The 26,108-nt window shown below is 38.6% G+C and overlaps 1 protein-coding gene across 2 annotated transcripts in view; it reads right to left on the bottom strand.

Annotated features, from left to right (window-relative positions):
- LOC121386429 overlaps positions 1–26,108 on the bottom strand; it is a 36,899-nt gene that overhangs the window by 4,723 nt on the left and 6,068 nt on the right. For both annotated transcript variants that reach the window (XM_041517321.1, XM_041517320.1), the window contains 2 exons: positions 20,855–21,190; positions 4,281–4,610 (listed from right to left, as the gene is read on the bottom strand). In XM_041517321.1, coding sequence (XP_041373255.1) covers positions 4,281–4,610; positions 20,855–21,190 — 666 coding nt within the window. The remainder of the gene's footprint in view (positions 1–4,280; positions 4,611–20,854; positions 21,191–26,108) is intronic.

Below are 26,108 nucleotides of genomic sequence, written 5' to 3'. Positions count from 1 at the left end.
GATTTCAAAAAGAACACATGTTTTTGTCGTGAAAAGCAATTGATGGATGCTTGGTGATAACAACAACGAAAAAAGGATGCACAATCATTGATTAGTTTCAATTCATCTACGCATGAAATACACGTGGGGTCACAATGAAAAGTCAATAGCGCATATGGCCACCGTCTGCAGCAACAGCAAATAGTGTTCTGGGGGATAACATTCCACTCCTGCTGTAGTGCGTTTTCCAGTTCTCTAAGGTTATTCATTTGTGGACGACATGAGATGCGTCGACCAAGGTAATCCCAAAGATTCTCTAGACTATTGGCGATAAATCAAGGGATAGTGCTGGCCATTTAAGCGAAGGGGCATTATTGTTCGCTAGATACTGTGTTGTAACACGTGCTGTGTGCGCTCGGGCGTTGTCTTGCTGAAATGTGTGCATATCCCGATGCTGATGAAAGAAGGGAATGACGTGATTTTGCAATACGTTATCCTGGTAGTAAATTGCATTAATTCTGCCACGGCAAACATGGAGTGCTGTTCCGTGATGATAACTGATCCCGCCCCATACCATGACACTCCCTCCACCACATCGATCCGTCTGGACAAGGCAGTCATTGTGGTAACGTTCTCCACGCCAACGCCACACATCCGACCATCAGCATTCCTGATTTCGTCAGAGAATAGCACACCATGTCAACGTTGTAATCTCCAATGACGATACCTTCTCTTCTAAACGTCGGCGCTCATTTCGATGTTGATGAGTCAGGATAGGTCCAACATGGTCGTTGAGCATGCAGCCAAGCAGAGCGAAGACGGCGATGCACAGTGTCTGCGCTGATAACCCCTCATCAACCTTGAACAGCTGGTGAAGTCCTGGCAGCTGGCAGCGTTCGATCACGAATATGGAGGCGAACAATATGGCGATCTTGTGGTGTCGTAACACGTCGTTGGCCTGGACGTGAACGGTCCCTAGTGGTGCCTGTCTGCTGGCATCTCCTGTGGAGTCTAGTGATTGTTGAACGCTGTGCGATGACTACTCGAAATGCCGACTTGAAGCATGCCTAAGGTACGTTCACGTTCTTCAGCTGTAAAACCTTGCCATCACTTGTTTAACGTTCCCTCAAAGACTACTTCATAAATGGAAGTAGCTTTTCAGAAACCATCAGTATGATTTGCACATTCAATTTACGTTTTTCATGCTATGGATGCAATATGTGGCGTTGTGTTTCATGGAGTGTTCAGGCAATCATTTTTGTAAGTTATTCGTCGTCATGCACAGTACTTATCCATTGATATGTTTAATGCTGATATACACCCCATTCACATTTGTTATCATCAACTGGTGGTACATTTCCAATGCTGTTCAGTATATATATATATATATATATATATATATATATATATATATATATATATATATATATATATATATATATGTGTGTGTGTGTGTGTGTGTGTGTGTGTGTGTGAATGAAATCCTGAAAAATATTAACACATTCTAAAACATTCTTGCATGTTGTACATTCCATTCTGTTGCACAACAATTACATGATAAAACATATATGTTACTACATTAGTATTTCTAGTGTGTGTTATTTTATTTTTTTAGTACGTGAAATTCTAACAACAAAATTATAGTAATCAAATTGTATCTGCTCAATATAGAGTCAAACGGTGTTTTTGACAAGGATGTGACTTCTACAATAAATCACTTTCATTGTGGACTTTTATTCCACAGCATGATAATTTTTTTCCCTATTCGTTCGTCTGCAGGAAAACTGTCGGTGTCAGTAAAAATATGTCAAATATATCATTATTATCACAATTATCCGAAATATCAGACTTCACAAGATTTCGTTGCTAGGTGGTTTTCTCATATACTATCTGATAGACAAAATAACGTTTAGTTTTATGCATTCGACACAAACCGTATAATATAAAGTGTAGATATGAATATGTACAAAAGTCTCTTTTGCATACTTAATAATGTCCTTATTTAAAAAAACAAATATATATATATTGCATTATTGGGGGAGGACCTGCCGCTCTACCCTTACACGTATCGAGGACACTTTCGCAGCCTATGGTGTTGTAGTATGAACTATTTTAACATCCCCATTACCACTAAGATTTCAGACATTGAGGTGTTGTGCTACCATTTCTACACTCAGATACGAGTTTCAGTTGGAAAACAGGTGGTGTTGTGGCACGCATGCTACCCGTCTTTTCCAGAACTGACATAATATAGGTGTAACGTTAGCAGAAGCACAAGGACATTTATTTAAATAGTGCTTGATTCTATGAATCTCCATCTAGTGCCTCATCTATAGCCACCTCAGAGGAGATCCTTTAACGGAGATTTCATCATTCCTGCACTGCCTCAAATAAAGCTGCCACTCCTAGGCTAGTTTACTAAATGAAACCTAGCACTGGACAGAGTTCATCAGAATAAGTACAGCTTGTGATGACATGCAGCCATGAATCACTGGTAAAACATTGATGATAACAGGTGTTCGTGAAATGTGAGCTTATCCTGCCCCACCAGTGGCACCCACCATGGACATTGTGAACTACAGCTTTCAAGTCTGTTACTTCATCTAAAACGATGGAAATATATTAAATGGGCAAGAGTTTCACCATCGAGTTATCGAAAAATAAGAACCAAAATAACATACATGGATTGGAGGTCCGTAGGGACGATATCTTAAGTGAGGAGAGGGCGCGATCTCTGTCGAGGGGGGTACAAGCTATTTTTTATTTTTTTAATTAATTTTTTTTAAATTTACATTTAGTCATCATGTGGGGGACATAGACCCAAATCTCGGGTTCGCACGGGTCTGGGTTGTATTCAAGAACCATGCCCCGAATATATGAGGCATGTTTTAGTTATAACTGGAACTGAAAAAATGCTTTGGTGTGAGCTCCTAAAGTCATATCTTGGCCAAGCTAGAAAGTCACAAGGCAAGTTTATCATCTGCATCCCACACCAACCGGTGATTGTAATCTGAGGTCAAAACGTTTGTTTTGTTTACCGACACCACAGGAGCACATTGGCTATTTGATGTCAAACATTTGGTAATTTTGACATAGTCTTAGAGAGGACACCCGCAACATTTGTTTCATTAGCAGCAAGGGATCTTTTATATGCACTATCCCATAGATAGGATAACACATATCAATTATCACGGCCTTTGATATACCAATCGTGGTACACTGGCTGTAATGAGAAATAACCCATTGGGTCTCCGACGGGGATCGGTCTCAGACCGACCTCGCATCAAGTGAGCGCTTTACCACTGGGCTACGTTCCGCCCATCTGATGTCAGGTTCCTTTGGAAATGAAGTTAAATTTCTGAAAATACTTTCATCTCTTAAGCATTTTAAAGAATGGTTTCATATTTGCTACATTTGTTTATTAGAAGAAGTTTTTTTTAGCAGCTCTACTTCGGTATATATTTCCATGATCTATTAGTTTAGCTCGGTTGGAAAACGTATAGCTACCCCGGTGTAACAGACTTGGCTCTTATAAAAAATCCGTTTACAGTCTAGACTCGTGATTGAAAGTTCAGAGTTTGAGACTCTAATGCCTTGGCATTGCCATGCAAATAGGATATTAAGTCTAGATTCTAAACGTTTTATGAGTATGGTCCCAGCTGACATGTTGTTTATGTCATAAGCCAAAACACGTGTTTTTGACGTGTGACGTCATAGAACATCGAGTCTAGATTCTAAACGTTTTATAAACATGGACCCAGCTGACATGTTGTTGATGTCATAGGCCGCAACACGTTGTTTTGTCTCTCGCTTTTTCCATGAATTGTTTTATAATAATAATGAATGAATGAATGAATGTTTAACGACACCCCAGCACAAAAAATACATTGGGCTATTGGGTGTCAAACTATGGTAAATGCAAAAAAAAAATGTCATGATCAACATCAATATAAAAATTCAATAGTTCAATTAAAACACAGTGTAAAGAACTGTGCAACAAATACAAATATCACAGATAGATATAATTAAAATTTAGAATAAAATTCAGTATCACGTAAAAATTGTAAAATAATTTCTGGATGGAATCGAAATGATTCCATCACATTTGTTTGACCAAATAAATCTGTTCGAATTACTGACAAATAAACTCCACCAAAATGTGTCGCATCGTCAGAAGACACTGACAGTGCTCACGCTGAGGTGGAGGAACTTTCTTGAAGATAAATGAATGGGTTGTTTTATGATAATAATAATAATATTCTCAGAACCAGACAAACACATTAATGCTGCATGCAACTTACTTGCAACAGTCTTCCTACACGAAGGTTGTGCTTGTACCTCTTCTATGGGAAACGACCCATCATTGCATATCCACTCTCCAGCGTCAACTTTTCGGTCGAACGACTCTATTACTAATGTCTGTTGTGATGGCGAATCAATCACGCTGGTGTACTTGCCCAGGAATTTAAATCTGGTTGTACATGCAGTATTTAAAGTGTTACAACCGGCGACCAGTACTGTGCCTGGTCGAAACCACTGTATTCCACGTCGAAGAGTTCCATTTATTGAACACTGTATTCTTGTTGTATGCCCTTCGATCCCGGGTTCCATGCAGTCAAGGGACGTTGTTGCTTTACATTTAAATAAACACACACAATTAAATTTGCTTTGCGTCTATACACTTTTCGGCAATCTGATTGGTCCAGAGGTGCTTACGTTTTTTCGTTCATATCTTGATGAACAAAAAAAATAAAAAAATAAGCCACGCCTACCCCCCCCCCCCCCCCCCCCCCCCCCCCCCCCCCCCCACACACACACTGACTCGCACTTCTTTTGTGCAACAAGCCTATTATTCTGGCAATCATATTTAGATATTTTGAAGAAAACACACGTGAAAGCTACAAAAAATTTATACGATAAATTAATGGAAAATGCTATAGCAGAGTAGACATGTAGATATATACGCATTGATTTAAAAAAAAAAAAACCCCAAAAAAACCCACCCAACCTCTTCGCTAATCATGACATGAGACTCGGTCGGTGGCCAAAGAAATCATGTAGAAAACTTCACGCCTGTAACTTACGTGTAAGCGATGTTCTACAGCTGTTGGCGAAAGTTAAACGATTCCACCGACAGCATAGATGGTAGACACATTCCCTTCATTGATTTTCATAAAATATAAACTAAACACGAATAGGACAATTCCTTCCAATATAACTAAATGATCGTAAAAATGCACAGCAGCTAGAGGAAATGACGTCATTTACAAAAAAAATCACCTGATTCAAATAATAGTGAATGAACGTTCGCATTCTTACGCGACATAAGTATCAATGACGTTTACACAAACAATACCACAGGCGTATTTAAAGCTAAACAAAGTAAATTCAGTTATGTATTGTTAAACTATGCATATAAATTTAATTATAAGATTTGACCACAATTAATTTTTGGTTCATGCAAGTTTTTTCGGTTCATACTTGCATGAACCAAAACAATAATTGCAGTCAATTCTTTAAATGAACATATACATATAATACTAAATGAGCTTGCCTGCCATACCATTTATTTGTGAAATGCGTGAACCTGTTTTGGTATCTGACAAGTTACATAAAAAAAAAAAATAATAAAATTAAAAAATGGTATGACAAGCAAGCTTGTTTGGTATATTATTTATTACAAACCAGATGCAAACAAGCCGCAACGCAGAAGTAAGCAGATGCCGTGACCTACTACACGTTATTTTTTCTACAAATTGGGTCAGACGGTAATCTACGTCACGCTCACGTCAAGTCATTATTATACTACATTAACAATATCTTACACAGGTATGTGAAATATTTATCAAATAATATCTTACATTTCCAATGAAATCAAAGTGTGTGATTGTTTTCGGATCGCATTCTTTCAGAATTTGATAATTTTGCAAATTAGATGTAAATTAATCGAGGTCACGGCACTAGGTTTATTGCCATTTATGCAAACGTACTAGGGTGACACTCCATAATTGCAAATGAATGGTTTTATGTGGTATCAGACGGGTCTTTCAGCACCTAGTCTGGACTGTTATGTAATTTGAAAAAAACAATTTGCTACAGTTTGCAAAATGTTTTGTTAGCTTCTGTGTATACCTAACATTAATAAATCCATTGTTGGCCCTTTTTCCCCATCATAATACTGAAGGTCATCTTGAATTCAAGATGGCGGCCATTGTAACATCACCCCTGGGTCAAATCTTGACTGTGTGACTTCAGATATTCCTCTACCTATCACTATATGATATTAAACTGATGGTGTGAGCCTATAGGAACAATATATAGCAAACTAGCATGTGTAAAGATGACTTTCATGGTGATATGCCGTTTGGGTGATAACAATACTCCTATTTTGATGCAATTTTGTCCAATTTATCGTCTATAAACTACATGTATATTTTTTATTAACAAACATATTTCATTTGTATCTGTTTAAACAGCGTTATATGTATCACGTTGGAATTGTCAAACATACTGTATATATTTATGAAGTTACAAAAGACATTAAATATGATTTATAAATATATAGGAATATTTTGGATATAATTTAAATGGTCCAAAATGGATGGCATTGTTGACAATTTTTTATGCTTACCAAAATAATATTACCATATAATACAATGACGTTGTGTATAGCAGACTATGTTCAATACACATACTATGGATATTTTTAATGTCTAGGCTATCTTTCCAAAGTTTATTTTCAGGTGGGGTTTTTTCACTATATCTTCAGGGGCCGTCCAAATATTATGTAATGTTATTTGCGTCAAAATTAGAAACCCTCCCTTCCCCCTGTGACGCTCCGTTATGCTAGATCATAATAATATCCCCCCAAACATATATTATATAATGCTCCCTTCCCTCCCCAACACATGCTATGGGTGTGCTTTTTTGCAACTCAATTTATTATCATTATTGTGTGTTTATATCCAGGTATAACTACCCATGGTGATCATTGTTGCTTTGACAGAGCAGGGTTTTTTTGTTTTTTTGAAAAAAAATAAAATAAAAAAAAGATCCAACAAAATAGTTTTACTTAATACTAAAAAAAATGTGTTACGTAACGCTATTCAAAACACCCACCCACCCCCTATAACGCTACATAACATTTGGACATACACCCATCCTCTCGAACGTTATATAATATTTGAATGGTCCCTTCGGTGACCTTTTTTTTTCACATTTATAGTGCAGTAATTATACATTTCTTTCTTGCTCCCCTCATTGATTTCTTCTGAATCTTCAGTGACGTCATAGCAGAAAATAGTATTTGCGTTATAGAACACGTCTTTTTGCACCTAGTAGCTGGACTAGAATCTTCTGTGTGTGTTTGTACACACTGGGTAAAACGTGATCTACCTTTTTCTTTTGGATTAAAACATAATTATAAAGTGAATCTATTGTCCTTATGCTACACGTTTCCCACCAACAATGTATGAACCCCAGTCATCAAGGTTAGGATGAATAACACGTGCTGTATCATCTTTAAAGTTTAAGCTAATGCATGAGTTTGGCCTTGTCTATCTTCTTCGGCAGTGCATCTGATGGAGCTAATGTCCATGGGATAACATTTAATTGAAAAAACAGTATCTTCTGAAGACTGACTGTTTTTCGCCAGAGAGAACGAGAAGCTTTCCAAAGAGATGGCATCATGTCAGAGGACTTCGACTTCATCGATGGGTGCATGTAACTTCGTAGATTTGCCAACAAACCTTTGCTGAAGAAATGTTTCAACCCCCCCCCCCCCCCCCCCACCCCAATTGCTTCAGTCTTCAAGAGATTATTTGCAACTGTAGTTAGGGCTTATGCATCAGATGAAATGCAAAACAAACACTTGTTCATGTTAACTTCATATGGATTAATACAATGTTGGTAAACACTTATCAGTCTCAGCAAATCTGTCTCGCCATGTCTAATCTCTGGTGGCCACTTGTTCTTGTGTACCATGTCTTCCAAACCATCATACCTGCCATATCCAGTATGGCTTCTACATGATGTGCCTTTGCACGTCTTGTCAGGTACCATCAATAGCATGAAGGATAGTTTCTACTGAATCGATTGATGTCTCCACTTCTGGATTTTGCATGGTGATTAATTGTCTATTCAACTGTCAAGTCATTTGGTTTTCTTGATGCCAGCATATCTGATCTGGGTACACAGATTCCACAGTTTCTCAGTAAATCGTCTGCTCCTAAGTGTCTGTGTAAGAGGTTACACTCCTAAGTGTGTGTGTAAGAGGTTGACACATACATGCCACAGTACACATAATGCATCGGGTACAGTTGTGATGATTCATACTAAACGGCAAAGGGCACAAGTATTGGACACATGCCAGGTATTGATCAAAGTTCAGCTGTTCTCATTTGTACATCGAATGGGTCTTAAGACCAACCATATTCTGACCAAGTATTCAATCGAAAACTGTGCTATTAGACCTAGTTCATCATTTCGCCCTTGTATTCATAGTACATTTTGTTCAAATGTTGACATTGGCCACTAACAGTCATCACTTGCATCACTTCAGAACGAGATCTTTCCTATAATGGGCCCAGTTCTACTTTGACTTTCTGTATCAGTTTGTTTTTTAAAAGAATCAAACAGCAGTCTTCCCAAGGCTTCCAACGTGAGTTTGTGCCGTTTACCCATTCACCCAGAAATGATTACTAACGAAGCCTCTTGCTGCTTTTGTTTGTTTGTTTGTTTGTTTGCTTGTTGTTGTGGGTTTTTTTTTGTGATCTTACTTGAGAAATACGTGTGTTAACCCATCAGACTCAATCACAATGTCAGTGAGTATTTTACCAAGGCATGAGTTCGACCCGTACCCCCTTTTCAATGGTTAAGGTTTTAGGGATAGGGTTAGTCTTTAGAGCCTTTGATATAGAGGGGTACGGGTCGAACTCTTTCCTTTACCAATAGCTCCCACATATCAGCAGACTGTGTGAAATATGCCAAGCTGTACAATAATATCACTGAATGACAAGAGTGGTGCCACACACGCACATATGCTTTCTTAGCCACAGCAAGGTCACATATTACTAATGTAAACAACACATTTAGTCAGGTGTTGTGATATACATAACACAAGCTGATTTGCTGAGTTAGTTATCCAATGAATGAATGAATGAATGAATGTTTAATGGTAAATGCCAAAACAATGTGATGATCAACATCAACATTAAAATTCAACAGTTAGATTAAAACACCGTGTAAAGAACTGTGAAAAATAAAATATCATAGATATATGAAATTAAAATTTAGAGTAAAAGTCAGTACCACGTAAAAATTGCAATACAAATTCTGGATGGAGTTATCCACTGTGTCAAGTGTGGTTCAAAATGCTGGCAAAATATAACGCCAACTCTTGGGGTTTGTAATCAAGAGATTAGTTGTTTTCTTTTCATTTTTGTTTTTTGTTACAGTTGACGATGCTCTATGTGAACTGAAGAGCATTTGTTGTGTTTTTTCTGCACTACCATGGCATGTGTTGAGTTCCAGCATCAGTTGGGTCTCCTCCTTAAGTCAAAATTGCACCAACTAAAATGCATCACATAATTATATGCTACATAAATTGTCACAGGTAACAGGGTATCACTTCCAACAATGGCATTACACATAGCAATCACCATTTCCACTAAAGTGGAATAGGATTTACAGTGGCCAAAGCAATTTAGAATACCGATTTCAATGTCTAACGGGTGATTTGGCATTTTTCATTGAAAACACTTCACAATGTGGAACACATCCTTTTCTATGAATATAACTAATCTCTTTTTCACTTTAGTTGAATCCACTGCCTGATATTATGCTTGTCTGGAGGTTTGACTATCTGAGACAGAAGAAAATTAATGAAAGATGCCCATGTCATTTCGTTTGAATCCCTATTTGCATACATAATGCAAGGACGCAACATGATAGCAAGTTCCTCCAGTCGTCTCTCTACTGAAGTGACAGATTCAAATGCTGTTTCGACGACTTGCCCTTTTGGCACCTCGTCAGAAAATACAAGGTCACTTCTGTTGTCATAAGATATCCTCTGACCAAAGTACTTCTTCAGTCTGTCTTTCAGCCTGTCGTTCTTGCCCTGAGGGCTGTATAAATCGGGGAAATTACAAACAAGTTCAAATATTGACCCATGTGGATTTAGCTTAGCCGTCATCTTGAATTGAAAATGGCCGCCAAAATTGTGAAGGAAAACAATGTCACCAATGGATTTATGTTTCTATGGAATACAAATAATATAAAAGGAAATATAGTTATTCCCACTGTAGCAAAAACAAAATGCAAACACTAAAATCATAACATAACAGTCCAGACTAAGCTCTCGTTCAGTATATATGTCCATGTTCTATTATTTTAGCTCGGTTGGGAAACATAGAGGTACTCCGGTGTAACAGGCCTGGACCCATATTCACAAAAAGGTGTAAAGTTACGTCTACGACTAGCACGTACGTCTGCCGTAGATTTACGTTTACGTGTAAGAAGCTCCTTATTCTCAAAGACGGTGGTAAAGCATATGTAAACGTAACTTAGTTGGACGTAAATCTACGATTTAACTCTATCATTGGAGAAATTAAAAAAAGCAAACGATGGCTACCACGTAAATAACAAATGTGCAAAACGCAATTGCGTTTGTCGTCTGCTAACAATAACATCGCGAACGACGAGCCATGGCATATTGATATTGGTGAGGATCCGCGTTTTGGTACTAACTTTATAATATTCTTAAAAAGGAAAAGATAACTCAGGAGAAATGTGGCCGAGTCGAAAAGATACGTTCGATCAGAAAACAAAATACAAATGCATGTTCAATCCGTGGGCGTTCGCCATCGTGAACTGCTTCAATTATTGGAAATGCTGCCATTTCCCGCAAACAATGGCGATCGTGCTTGATTTATTATATGTACACGACTTACGTGCAGCGTAAGTTGTAACTGGAGGAACTCTTATATTTACGTCCAACTTTAGGCGTAACTTACGTTTACATTGTTTCGTGAATAGCTCTTCAGTGGTAGATTTACGTTTACATGTAAAACTAGGCTTACGATGTGAATATGGGTCCTGGGCCCATATTTTGGAAGCCATCTTAGCCACGATATGTCGTAAATCCGTCATAAGTGACTGCGGCAAATGTCGTGGCGTATTTTCGAAATTGTCGTAACTTCAAAATATCGTAAATACATCGTAGATCCTACGACAGGTTCGTACCTGTCGTAGACCAGAACCAATATGGCGCCTTACTTCTTATTCCATTATAATGACGAAGATACAGCTCCCCAGTTTTGTAAATTCGAAGTATTTTGCTGTCAAAACTTTAAAACAGTGTATTGCAACCGTGACCTTTGACTGTTACGCTACCAATTTCAAAAAATATACCAATCCATATACTGGGGCCTGATCGGGGTTGTTGAAGAAGGCACAGGGGTGAAATGTGATATGCATCTAAATAATGTATCGGGAATATTACTGAAGTTAACCCAACTGACAAATGTTCACTATTTACAGTAATAAAATATACACATAAAACTTTCCCAAAATTAATATTTGAAATGTCTTACTGGCACATGAAACATGTAAATATTTTGTTTTATTAATAAAACATTATTTTATTAAATAATATTTATACTGCGTTATTAAGATAGTAAAATATGTTGTATGACAACCTTAGGGCCATTCAAATATTACGTAACGCTTGAGGGGGTGGGTGGATGTATGTACAAACGTTATGTAGCATTACATGGGATGAGTGTACTGAACAACATTACGTAACGCACTTGTTTATTACTAAAAAATATATATACTGACACACAATGAAAATGCAAAACAGATATTTTTCAATATTTTGTTGTGATTAATGACAAATATATTTATTGGACTTAAAATAACAATTTATTAAGAGGAAGATGGTGGATGATTACCATTCTGGAGAGAAACTGTAGTCTCGCAGCACGATGTCGCGGTGTCATGATGTTACCGTTGTACGGGCGTCTGCATCCGAGTCCAGCCGTTCTGAGTCGACGGATGGATAGGCCTTCCATGACGTCCTATCGTGTTGCTTGCTGTCATCGTCGCAGTTCTGAACCGGTCACGGAGGTGGTGTCGTCGAATCGGCCGATCAAGGCGTGGGGTCGTAACGGGACGTTGACCAGGTCGAGGTCGATCACGGACACTCCCAGTCTGTTGATGACGTTCAACAAGTCGTCCAATAGTTGATGGATGGACTCTGAAGGTCCTAGCAACTTGGCTTTGCGTGGTCCCCCCCCCCCCACCCCCCCCCCCCCCCCCCCCCCCTTTGTTCTTATCTGAGTCGTGGCATTCTTAATGTGACGAGGAATATGACACCGTTACGTGACTTTTATGTGTTCACATACTGGCATTACACGTGCATTGCATGCAGCATGATTGAGCATATAGTGAGCGCATTTCACACCATTTTGTGTTTCTGCTATTGTATGTGTAACGAGAACAAAACCAGGATTAAAACTCAGACAAAAGTACTAATCAATGGCTTCCTCTCATAAATTGTTATTTTAAGTCCAATAAATATAGTTTTCATTAATCACAACAAAATATTGAAAAATATCTGTTTTGCGTTTTCATTGTGTGTCAGTATATATAGTTTACCTTCTCATAAGCACTGTCACGGCAACAGTTAGCCCGAGTACTCTGACTGTAAGAGAGCTAGACGGACATTTGGACATAAACACGCTCTCATTACAGTCAGAGACCAACCTATGTCATTTTTTGGCAATTCCTGACTACCAAACGGTAGGCAACGAGTCCCGCTCTAATACCACAACAATCCTATGTTTGACGTCAAATACCTTTACATCAATCATTTTCGAGTTAAGTGATACAAAAAAATCCACATATTAATCACTAATACACTTACTACAGAAAGAAACCCGACAGCACCCACATTCAGCTACGCTTCGTGACACTCCGTCGCAACAATTGCAAAGCTCGGCGATCTATTTCGAGACGTAGACCACGTGATCGCGCACTAGGCGATTCCGCCTTGTGCAGCAGTTACAGGGGCCGTCTCATATCAAGCGAAGTTACAACATGGAAGAGTTGGCTAATGCCGTTTTGGATGAATTTGGATTTCATTACGTCATTAAACCAAAACAATTACACATTATTGATTCCATTTTGAATTTGAAGGATACATTTGGGGTGTTATCGACAGGATACGGCAAAAGTATGTGCTACGTACTGCCTCCTCTTATGAGACGACCCCTGTAACTGCTGCACAAGGCGGAATCGCCCAGTCTCGAAATAGATCGCCGAGCTTTGTAATTGTTGCGACGGAGTGTCACGAAGCGTAACTGAATGTGGGTGCTGTCGGGTTTCTTTCTGTAGTATGTGTATTAGTGATTAATATGTGGATTTTTTTGTATCACTTAACTCGAAAATGATTGATGTAAAGGTATTTGACGTCAAACATAGGATTGTTGTGGTATTAGAGCGGGACTCGTTGCCTACCGTTTGGTAGTCAGGAATTGCCAAAAAAAGACATAGGTTGGTCTCTGACTGTAATGAGAGCGTGTTTATGTCCAAATGTCCGTCTAGCTCTCTTACAGTCAGAGTACTCGGGCTAGGCAACAGTGTGCTAGGTTTTTTTAGGTAGTTATAGCTATAGTTCTTCCCACATACTATAAAATGTACTACCATTTATTGGCGAGCATAATACATTATTTTTATTCCTAATATATGATATTGACGATACCGAAATACACGAGGGTAATAATCTCTTGATCATATAATCTCAAGCTCCATACAACATGTTTTTTTAAACTGTACACGCAACTTTAATTCCAGTCAGCCATTACTAGATATTCAAATGACGTAAGAATATGTGGCGCGTTGTATTTTTGAATGGAAATGACGACAAACTCGAATGACGTCATTTTGGATGTCCTTACATCAAAATAAATTAGGGCCTAGCGTTTTTTGTTTTCTGAACGCTGGACAGCTTCAGTGTAAAATTGCCATTGAAATATTTTTATTTAAGGAATTTGAATGCATACGTCAATTATGGAGTGTCACCAAAATACGTTTGCTTAAATGTCAATAAACCTAGTGCCGTAACCTCGATTAATTTACATCTAATTTGCAATGTTATCAAATTCTTAAAGTATGTGATCTAAAAAATATCACATACTTTGATTGCACTGAAAATGTAAGATATTATATGATATATATATATATCTATATCTATATCTATACAAACAAAAATAAAAACATTTGTAGAATGATGGGGCAAACTATAGATGGTGATTATAAATCGACTTAAAATACATGCATATCTGCGCCATTGGCGTAACCAGGATTTTATATTGCCACCCTCTTCCCTGGCCAGTAAAGTATAATATTTTAGTCGCCAGCAGTAGTAATACCCTCACTATGGGGTATATCGATTTCACTATTGCATCATCCAAGATGGCCGCCAAACTGCGCCGTAGGGGATGACGAAAGATGACGCAATGCTGACGTCACTAGGCCCCGCCTCTAGAAGGGTGTGTACAAGTTTATTTTAAGAACTGACTGATGCAATGCTGACGTCCCTAGGCCCCGCCTCTAGAAGGGTGTGGGCACATTTATTTTAAGAACTGGTGTAATACTGACGTCACTCTTACAGTGTACATTCCAGTTTTTGTTTTAAGAACCGATATAATGCTCAATACAGTAGTTTGTCCAAATGTGTATTTGAAGACAATGGTTACCTAAAAGACGTATGTTAATTAATATCCCCCACCCCCTTTGTTATTATATAGCAGCTTATGAAAGAGACCGTTCATCGCACCCAACATTGAATACAGGTGTACGAGAGAAGAAATAATGAAGGGATGTGAAACGTTAATAAATGATACATTGATATTTGTATTACACATTTATGAATGAACTGAATGCTGGCACGTTCGGAAGTCTTGCCAATGTTGTACTCACCTAAATTAGAATAATATCCATAGGAAAAATCCACATACTTGTGAGAATTATTTTAGCAACTAATCTTATACGATGTAAGGCCCCACAGTCTGGGAGTCAAATTGAAATGTGATATCTGTCAGCTGTGAATCGTTCCGTTGATCCGCATCCTGGTAATCTAAACTAGGTGTGAGCCCACTTGAATTTTGTTTACTCCCCTCCCCACACACACATCTCGATGACGATAATATATATATATACACACATATATACACAGTGTTGGATGTAGGGAAGGGGGCGGATAGGGCAGGGGGAGAGCGGTGTGCCCCTAACGTACATATTTATTTATTTGAAATATGATTTTTGTTTCTTAATATAATATATACTTACTTTTGAAGATACAATACATCTTTAAGTATATCCGTGTAATGCATTTTTAATCCACTCCTCAATACACTGTTTATCACAGTACATGGCATACACTTATGCTAACAGAGAGAAAAATGCAATTGAAACATCTGATTCTGAATGGGATCATAGTATTATAGTGTTAATGTTCCAAGAGGGTCGGTAATGGAGGGGGTGCTAATATACAACGTTTGTATAAGCTGAATGGGTCGTGTTTTATGATAGTCACTACTGCTTGATGCTCTGGCCCTAATATCTGACCACTTAAAGAGTTTGAGAACTGATTTACAGAGTGCGACTGAAACCGGATACGCACACTTGCGTTTGAACTCTAGACGTGATAAAAACCAGAAGCAATTCTGAAGGGGAGAAAACGAAACAAAACAAAGACCCTGTGTGCTACATTGTACGTCCATGTAGGTTTCCGCTATGATACAATATAAGTGTATGGGTTTTAACAGGTTATTTCGATATAAAAACCAGAAGTAATATATTGTTCACACGCACACACACACGCTCACACACACACACGCTCACACACACACACGCACACCCACACCTCCCCCCCCCCCAAGTTGGAATTACTTGTAGTATTAAAATGTTTAATATATTCCGTCAATAAATCACGTCTTAGTACAATGTTTGGCACCAACATTTCAAATGCAATCTGACTCCATAGTTTGTAAGTTTGCGGCGGGGGCGGCTGCGCGGCGGGACGTCTGCGGTAAGCGATCAGCAAACACACATGAGGATGAGTAAAAATAAAAAGAAAGGTAAGTCATATCTTGATTTTATTATTTCACAATCAGTGGACATAAAATACGCATATACAGAAGGTCACATTCAGAGGTCGTACGGCAAAATACAGTTACTGTTTACTTAGTATAATTGTCATCATCAATGTCCTCATCACCACTGGTAGCATCATCATCATAGTCGTCGGCACTGTCTGCTTCATCCAGATATTCACTGATCCAGGAACGATATTTGTTTAATCTGGAACGAATTTGTGGTCTAACATCTGTCTTCGGATCCACCGACTGTAGAATGTTTCTCGAGTTCATGCCTTTGTCAAAGTAGTACATGTATGTCAAAACTCGAGAGTACGTTTCTTTAAACAATTTCCATTTTAGAGCCTTCAGTCGTTTTTCGATGTCATCTTGAGACATATTCCTATTTCGAAAACGTTGTTTCTTGTCTTCAAAATAGTCACTGGGACGTCAGCAAGAGAAGCGAGTGTCGTGACATATACAGCAAGAGCGCTCTTTTGTGTTTCCACACTATCATTATCTAACAGTCAGAGTAGAAAACGCCGATGTCATCCACGTCTATATAAAGAGCCCCACGGGAAACCCTGCTTCATTTATCGCCGGATCCGTCGTCGTGACACTTCATCTCAAGCCTATGCCTTTCGGGTTCTGATCGTCATGAACTACACACTGTACGTTCCCGACACCGAGAAATGGACTCGCTATTATCAGTTGCAAGCTCAAGGCAAATGTATGATTTCTCCTCGGACGGGTGAAAGGATGGACGTGGATAGTTTCTTGGAACTGTACGACAAAGATTACAAGAAGAGTAAGAAGCCCGAAGAGTCACACAACAACCCTCCGGTCATTATGACTTCTCCCACGCAACAGGTGGTGGAACAGGCTAAAGCTCAACTCAAACGCCAAAGGCAACATAATCAACAACAACAAAGTGGTGGGGGATACAAGCGTAACGCCTCGAAACGGCAGAGGCAATTTTAAACTGTATAAAAGGAGCCGCGGAAGACCGACATCGCCATTTCAATTTGAATCTGCGGCGCTGTCACAATGTATCAGAGCTTGTGTCCTGAGTGTGAACAGATATTTTCCAGGAGAGATGCCATGATGCGACATCTAAACACCAGTCATCCACAACCGCCACTGCCACCACCACCACCACTACTACTACCACCACCACCACCACAACTGCCACCACCACCACCATCGCTACCACCACCACCACTTGAATTGCTACATCCTTTCACGATGATCGTGTCGGGACCCACGTCGTGTGGGAAAACATTTTTGGTGTACAAACTACTGAAGAATGATAGAATCAATCCACCTCCCCAACGGATTATCTGGCTCTACAAAAGATGGCAACCGCTTTACGACATCATTGGGGCAACGGTTCGAGTGGAATTCGTCCAAGGCATACCTACGAATTTGGAAAACGACCATTATTTGGATCCCAGAATTAGAAATCTCATCGTGTTAGATGACCTGATGTCTACGGCCAATAAAGATTCTCGCATCACGGACCTTTTTACAGAAGGGAGTCATCACAGGAACCTCTCCGTGATTGCCATCAATCAGAATCTCTATCAGAGTAAAGACCCGACGCAGAGAAGAAATTGTCATTACCTGGCGCTGTTCAACAATCCCATCGCCAAGCAACACGTTCTGACATTGGCACGACAGATGTATCCAGAAAACACTCGTCATTTCATGAAATATTTCGAGGGAGCTACCCATAGGCCCTTTGGACACCTCATGGTGGACCTCAAACCTACCACGCCCGAAATGTTACGCCTTCGGCCTAACGGCCTAGAGACGGGAACCTGTGTGCCTGAACGATATAAAAGCGTAGCCGCAACAGCGAACATCCCAGACGACTTGTCACTAGCATCGGGAAAACAGCTCTGCGAGTGCAGCTACTACAGTGGATCCAAAATCATGCAAAACGGTGCATTTAAGAGGCATTTACCAGGCATACCCTGGCGACGAAGACGATGATGTAGAGCCATTTTTGAAAAAGGTCAAGAAACTGCAGTCCTGCGATACGTGTGGGGTCGTCTTTAAAGACGGGAGAAACTTGCAGCGACACCTGCGCTTGAATACATGTGAAAATGACGAGGAGAAAGGAGATACCTCTAATGATCTCGAAAACGAGGGCATACGTCAGATGATCGATCGTGAATACGATATAAATCGTGACTATTTTGAAGACAAGAAACAACGTTTTCGAAATAGGAATATGTCTCAAGATGACATCGAAAAACGACTGAAGGCTCTAAAATCGTAGAAATATTTTATTAGTCGGAAACATCTTACAATGCAGCAAACTCAGGAATGTCCCTTTAACTATCATTATCAAATTCCGTACCCAATAATTTTATTAAACGAAAATTTTAAGCCATTTCCTATTTTAATGGCACTGCTAAGATATGCATTTGAATTGCAGTACTAATTAAAAGTTAAATAAAAGCATTGTGATAATAATTACCAGGCTTCAAAGTGTTACTAGTAGTTACCAATCGGCTACCTTACTTTTGGTTTAAATAATATTTATTTTCGTCGCATACTGCCTTGTAAATCTGTAAATACTGTTTTGTAAAAAGTTGTGTCTTTAAAGTCATCTAAAGTCGAGTCAAGAAAATATAAACATGTTTTCATCCTCCACTGGTGAACATAACTTCCGACGTGATTAAAACAACATTCACGACTGGAGACGTCGTTATCGAGGAGGGACCCGTTATCACGATAAGCAAGACACGATTGTAGCGCAGCATAACGCATATATAAGTCGACATTTAAATAATTAACGTTTGAGTTTGAAACAGACAAGTAAAGACACACAGTGATTCAACAATCTCATTTTAATACATAAATAAAACCTGGCTCTAAATGGGACAGGACTGACTTGGTCCAAACCTGAACTGGGGCCGAATCATTTCCAAACGCTTGAAATTCAAGTTAAGGGAGATAACAGCATAACGAAGTATTACCTCCCTTATCGTCACCGTTATTCATAGTTCGATTAACTTGTCTCAAACTTTCATTTTTCCAAAAAACTACCGATAGAAAACACGTTTTATGGAACATAAATTCCTACTGGTCCATTGTGTTTTCCGATGTCCAGTTTTGTTTACAGATTAAAGTAAAATTATTGGACTCGCCAACTGGCGAATGTGATTTTATTTTTTAGACGCCAGGGAATGTTTTTAGTCGCCATGGCGAATATTTTACTCGCATTGTGGAGCACTGCACTGTCAGCCTATAAAATTCTGGTTAGGCCAATGGCGCTTATATGCATGTCTTGTATATGCAAGTAATCCATATTGGGGAGGGGAGGGAACCCACACTATGTATGTATGTATGATTTTATAACATTTATCAGCGCTTTCTAAACCAAATCAAATAAAATCAGTTTATTCAAAGTACATAAACAGCACCTTAAAATTATATTTCACCCATAGCATGTCTTGTTTTGGGGAGGTCTCCAAGTTTTAAATTGTTTTACAAAATTGTGGGGCGTATGGTTTAGCGTTACAGGGGGAGGGAGAGTGTCTTAATTTTGACAAACATTTGAACGGCCCCTTAGACTGGATCCATTTTCCTTCTTTGTGATTTTTTGTTATTAAAGTATAAAATTAAAGTTTGTTTTGTTTAACGACATCACTAGAGCACATTGATTATTAATCATCGGCTATTGGATGTTAAACATTTAGTAATTTCGATATATACTCTTAATGAGAAAACCTGGTACATTTTTCCATTAGTAGCAAGGGATGTTTTATATGCACCACCTATGGACAGGATAACACATACAACGGCCAATCGTGGTGCACCGGCTGGGACGAGAAATAGCCGAATGGACACACCGACGGGGATCGATCCCAGACCGACCGCGCATAAAGCGAGGGCTTTATCACTCGTGTAAAATATTCTGGGACTAATGTAGCCTAATCACTGTTAACCAGCCAACAGAAGAGAGAAGAATGCTGGACATCTTCCTCATATCCAATATTAAAATTTCCACTTTTATGGAATATTAGTTTTCCTTATGGGACCTCGTTGTCGGTGGTTCGGACGCTTGCATTGTATCCATTCTAGAAAGTCAGCTGTACCGAGATGACGTTTAGAGGGAATTTCCTTGACGTCAGCGAGAAATGCCCCGCCTTTTTTATCTCCATTTAATGAGAGTTCCCATTTTTGTTTACGATAAATATCGTAAATCATGACGATACCGAAATACACGAGGGTAATAATCTCTTTATCATATAATCTCAAGCTTAATACAACGTGTTTTTGTAAACTGTACACGCAACTTTAATTCCAGTCCGCCATTACTAGATATTCAAATGACGTAAGAATATATGACTAACAGAACTTTACGATACCTTCGAAAATCTGTCGTATTTTAAATCTACGATATATCGTAGCTAAGATGGCTTCGAAAATACTTGCCCTGGTTCTTATAAAATGTCAAGACACGCAACTCTTAACTGTTAAGAGTTCGATACTCTAGTGCGCGTGACATCATTGGAGATTGAGTCTAGACTCTTAAAAGGTTTTATAAGCATGGTCCCAGATGACATGTTATTGATGCCATAGGCAGCAACACATGTTTTTGGGGGGGGGGGGGGGGGGGGGGGGGGTTTGGGGAGGCTTTTTTCACTTTCTCCTTGAATTGTTTTAATAACATACTAATTTTTCAGAACCAGACAAACAAATTAATACTGCATGCAACTTACACAATTTGGTCTTTCTACACGAAGGTTGTGCTTGTACCTCTTCTATGGGAAACGGCCCATCAGTGCACATCCACTCTCCAGCGTCAACGTTTCGGTCGAACGACTCTATTACTAGTGTCTGTTGTGATGGCGAATCAATCACACTGGTGTACTTGCCCAGGAATTTAAATTCAGTTATACATACAGTATTTAAAGTGTTACAACCGGCGACCAGTACAGGACCTGGTCGAAACCACAGTATTCCACGCCGAAGAGTTCCATGTATTGTACACTGTATACCAGTTCTCTGCCCTTCGATCCCTGTTTCCATGCAGTCAAGGGAAGTTCCTGCTTTACCTTTAAATAAACACATATGCGAATATATATATATGTGTGTGTGTGTGTGTGTGTGTGTGTGTGTGTGTGTGTGTATATATATATATATATATATAATACTAAACGACCTTGCATGCCATACTATTTTCGCTCGTCAGATACCACCACGAGTTTCATAAAAATAATATGATAGGAAAGCTAGTGTAGTATATTTATTTATTTATTACAAACCAGTGAATGAATTAATGTTTAAGGACACCCCCAGCATGAAAAATACATCGGCTATTGGGTGTCAAACTATGGTAAGGGGAACAACAAAGTGATGATCAACATCAATATAAAAATTCAACAGTTAAATAAAATCACAGTGTAAAGGACTGTGTAAAAATACAAATATCACAGATAGATGTAATTAAAATTTAGAATAAAATTCAGTATCGCGTAAAAACTGCAATACAAGTTCTGGATGGAATCGAAATGATTCCATCACAATTCTTTGTCCAAATAAATCGTTTCGAGTTGCTGACAACTGCTTACACTCCACCAAAATGTGTCGCACAGTCAGAAGACACTGACAGTGCTCACACTGAGGTGGAGGATCTTTCTTTAAGATACATGAATGGGTCAAGTAAGTATGACCGATGCGGCACGACACAAGACTATTTCATCCTTCCTGCACTGTCTATATGAGGACTGCCACTCTTCCAAGACTGGCTTGATAGCATGAAGCTTGTTCGGAACCTCACCGTCCCAATCACGTTGCCAAGTCGAAAAGAAAAATTGGTTGATATTAAGTTTAAAATCGGTATACGGTACACCAACCCTAGCATGCCTTTTTTTTAAAATTACAAACCAAATGCAAACAAGCCGCAAAACGTTGTTTTGTTCAAATTGAGTCAGCCAGTAATCTACGTCACGTCAGTATTACACTAGTTAGCTATTGAGTGATTGTTATGACATGGGCAATATTTTACTTTTGTGTGTAATAAATGGAGATTAATGCACGAGCTTTTGTGTCTTTACGAAACGAGTGTGAGAATCAATGTATTACCCGAGCGAGAGCAAGTGTAAGACATGAATCCTGACACGAATTTCGTAAAATCAGTACGATTCATACGCGAGTGTAATACTTCCTCTATTATCCACATTATACAAAATATAATTTTTATGAATAATAAGCTAGGACCATGTCAAAACGTTGCAAACGTTACTAAAAATAACGACACCCAAGCAAGATTCAAAGTACGTCGAGAACGGTCGTCCAGGTTGCCTGATGGTTACCACATGTCAGGAAAGTCGAGAGCGATACTACACCAATGTTTTTCAAACAAAAGTACCACAGACTAAATTGTATTATATTTTGTGTTGTTTAATTATAAATCACACACACACACACACACACACACACACACACACACACACACACACATACACACATATATATATATATATATAGTACAGCGAGAACAGTGATATGAATGAATAACCAAGTATCAAGAGTATTTGTGTAGATATTATAATGGAAATTGTAGACCAGGTCTGTCGTCTGTGGTAACATGCACAAAGGATAACAGGGACTGGGCTTATTTCTCAAGTCACACACACACACACACACACACACACACACACACACATGTACAACGACAGAGAGAGAGAGAGAGAGAGAGAGAGAGAGAGAGAGAGAGAAAGAGAGATGTTTTATTTAACGACGCACTCAACACATTTTATTTACGGTTATATGGCGTCAGACATATGGTTAAGGACCACACAGAGTTTGAGAGGAAACCCGCTGTCGCCACTACATGGGCTACTCTTTCCGATTAGCAGCAAGGGATCTTTTATTTGCGCTTCCCACAGGCAGGATAGCACAAACCATGACCTTTGTTGAACCAGTTATGGAGAGAGAGCGATGAAAGAGAGGGGTTTACTTACTTGTTGTAAGTTATCAAAAGTGTTCATATCACGCGCTAGAAATCTGAACGACAAAACATTAATCTAGGGATTTAATCCCTCTTGTACTGCCAAGAAGAGGACAGCCACACCGGACAGAGCTCATTAGAATATGTACAACTGTGATGACATGCATCTTGAATCACTGTCATAAGAGACATTATGTCAAAAGTAGTCTTTAGTTCACAAATACATAGTACCGAGCTTCTTGTTTTTTAGGACAGTGCACTGTATCATTAGTGGCAGCATACCGAAAGACCCCAAGAGTCCCAGGTGTGTAACTTTACAACAGATCTATAATTATCGTCCTGTAACTTGATTACGTCAGTAACCCATTTTCGTCAGCAGCATTTGTGAGCCGTACTATAGCTAGCGCACGCACATTTTCAGATAAAAGCAAGATAAGAATACAACGTTTTTAATGGTCATGTAATACATACATGGTAGTTAACGCCACCTCTAGCTGCTAGCATCTTCCAACACCTATGGCACATTTATTTTGTGTATATTTTAAATGTAAGTAAATAACAAGCAAGAAGTCAAAGAGAGAAAAAAAGAAGATAAAAAAGATTGTGCCAGTGCGTTAATATCTATGCATGTAACAGTCAACCTCGACATACATACAATATATAGATATTCATACATCAATACATACTAGCCAGTGCCAGGTCTGCCCACTGTTTCGTGCACGTAAGCGGGATCGACCGCGTAGATTGTAGGCCCCATGCATGTGGTTGAGTTAAAGAGCATCCTTTTTATGGATGCCTCGATAGCTCAGAGCGCATCGTGGTTAGTCTCGCAATTTGCGGACGATTCGGTGCCACAGGTTCGAGTCCCAGCAACGGCATGGGACAATTTGTTAGGCCAGAAAGGATTTAATTATCCCCTGTGCCAGTGCGTTAATATCTATGTAATAGCCAACCTCGACATGCATACAATATATACATATTCATACATCAATACACACACACACATATATATATATATATATATATATATATATATATATATATATATATATATATATATATATATATATATATAGACCTTCGTTGCTAAAAATCGCACTCCTCAAAATAAATTAGAATTAGAGGCAAGAGACAGAGAGGAATTGCACCCATGAGCATGATTAAGTTTGAGGAGTAATGATTTCTAAACTAAATATCTTAAGGGTTAATGTTACTTCTTTCCCTATCATCTATGCGTTTCTTTTTTTTAACAAAGTATATATTAATATACCAAAACAAAAATTAACAACAGAAACGTTTTACATGATCTACTGGTTTGGGGAAAAATAAACAAACAAACAAAAACAGAAAAAAAAAAAAACATCATTAACGACTACTACTGTTCTTCGGTGTTATTAAAGGGACATACCCTAGTTTTTAAACACTAAGACATATGTTTGACTATTGTAGCAGGTTTTGATAACTGAAATCATACTTTACTTAGATTTTAAGGTTTAGATTATCAAATTTCATACATTCGAAGTGTTTTTGGTCGTCCTGGTGTTTTAATATCACAAAATGCATTTCTCATATTTTTAAAAACGCACGTGCGTCTGAGAAGTAACAATTACGGAGTCGAGTGTTAGTCTATTTTTAGAGGGTATTGTTATGATAATCTGGTTTTAAGTTAAATCTGGCTTTGGGTTATGTAATATGGACGTTTTTATCGTCGGGTGAAAATTCAAGTAAAAATATGGAAGACTATGTGTTTCGCTGGCTGGAGAGAATAAAATATAACTGTGGCGGACATATCTCATTATGTCCTATCATGTGTTTAAACGACGACGGCGTGCTGAAATAATAAAATAATGACTTACCTGGAGAGCAGACATGTGTTCGGCAAGGTGGCTGACATTTTGTTTTTGTCTGTTCGTATAGCCAGACCGTGATCCGTGGAGCACCTGTCTGGTGGCTTTTCGTTTTTGGAATGATTTGATTGGTCGGCGAATTAATTTACATCGTAAGTTATGAGTTCTGCACGATGTTCTTGTGGAGTGCATTCTGTTGCACACGTCTTCAGATGCCTATATAAACTGGGAATCAACGCACAATCTTCAGAACTCGAAGTTAGAGTATCTCCTGTCCAGTACCGTCAGAAGTTACCACGTCAACAAGGCATGCAGGAGCGGCGACCGGTCATCTTGTTTAGCAGCCCTTGGCAGTCGTGCATTGAACTTTTCGTGATGGACTGATTTTCGTTTGGTGACTATTAATTAATAACTTAAACGCCAGAATTCTGTGGGAAAACTTTATTTATTTAAACATATATTTTTTATATAAAAACATTTAAACACTTGCTACTTGTTATGTAATTTTGTCAAGAACGTGTGTGCTCAATGTTTTAGCTATTTAGTCAATTTATTAATCGGGCAATTAGTTTATTGCATTGAATAATGTGATATTAAATATCACACAGTCTATATCTAATAATTGTATTTAATTGCATGTGATAACCTGTACACATGGCAATTGTTTAGTACCATGATTGGATAATGCGGATTTATCAATCTTGGTACACGTGACTTCTGCGGTCTATTAAAGTTTTTAATCCAGTTAGTGGTTATTGTGGATCGGGAAGGTCACAGTATTTCACCATTTTAAAGTCACAGACTCATGTTTTACTCAATTGTAACGTTATCCAAATGTGTAGATTAACTAAACTTATTGTCAATTTTCACAGGTTGAAACTAGGGTCTGTCCCTTTACGTGATGTGGCCCTCAGCAATGTACATTATTAACACCTTAGTCCTAGGTAGCCAAGACACCCGTGTAATAAATAGAGATTATTAAACGAGCTTGTGTGTCGTACTGATTTTACGAAACGGGTGTCAGAATTATCGTATTGCCCGCGCGAGAGCGAGGGTATTGCATGAATCCTGACACGAGTTTCGTAAAATCAGTACGACTCTGATAATTTCTTTATTATCTTTATTTATAAATACTTTCAAAATGGCGTGGTAAATTCTTTGACATATAAAATG

This window comes from Gigantopelta aegis, chromosome 12 (genome assembly GCF_016097555.1).
Source record: "Gigantopelta aegis isolate Gae_Host chromosome 12, Gae_host_genome, whole genome shotgun sequence".
NCBI classification, from domain to species: domain Eukaryota; kingdom Metazoa; phylum Mollusca; class Gastropoda; order Neomphalida; family Peltospiridae; genus Gigantopelta; species Gigantopelta aegis.
Note: the sequence above shows the minus strand (reverse complement) of the source record. Positions and strands in the feature narration are given on the sequence as shown.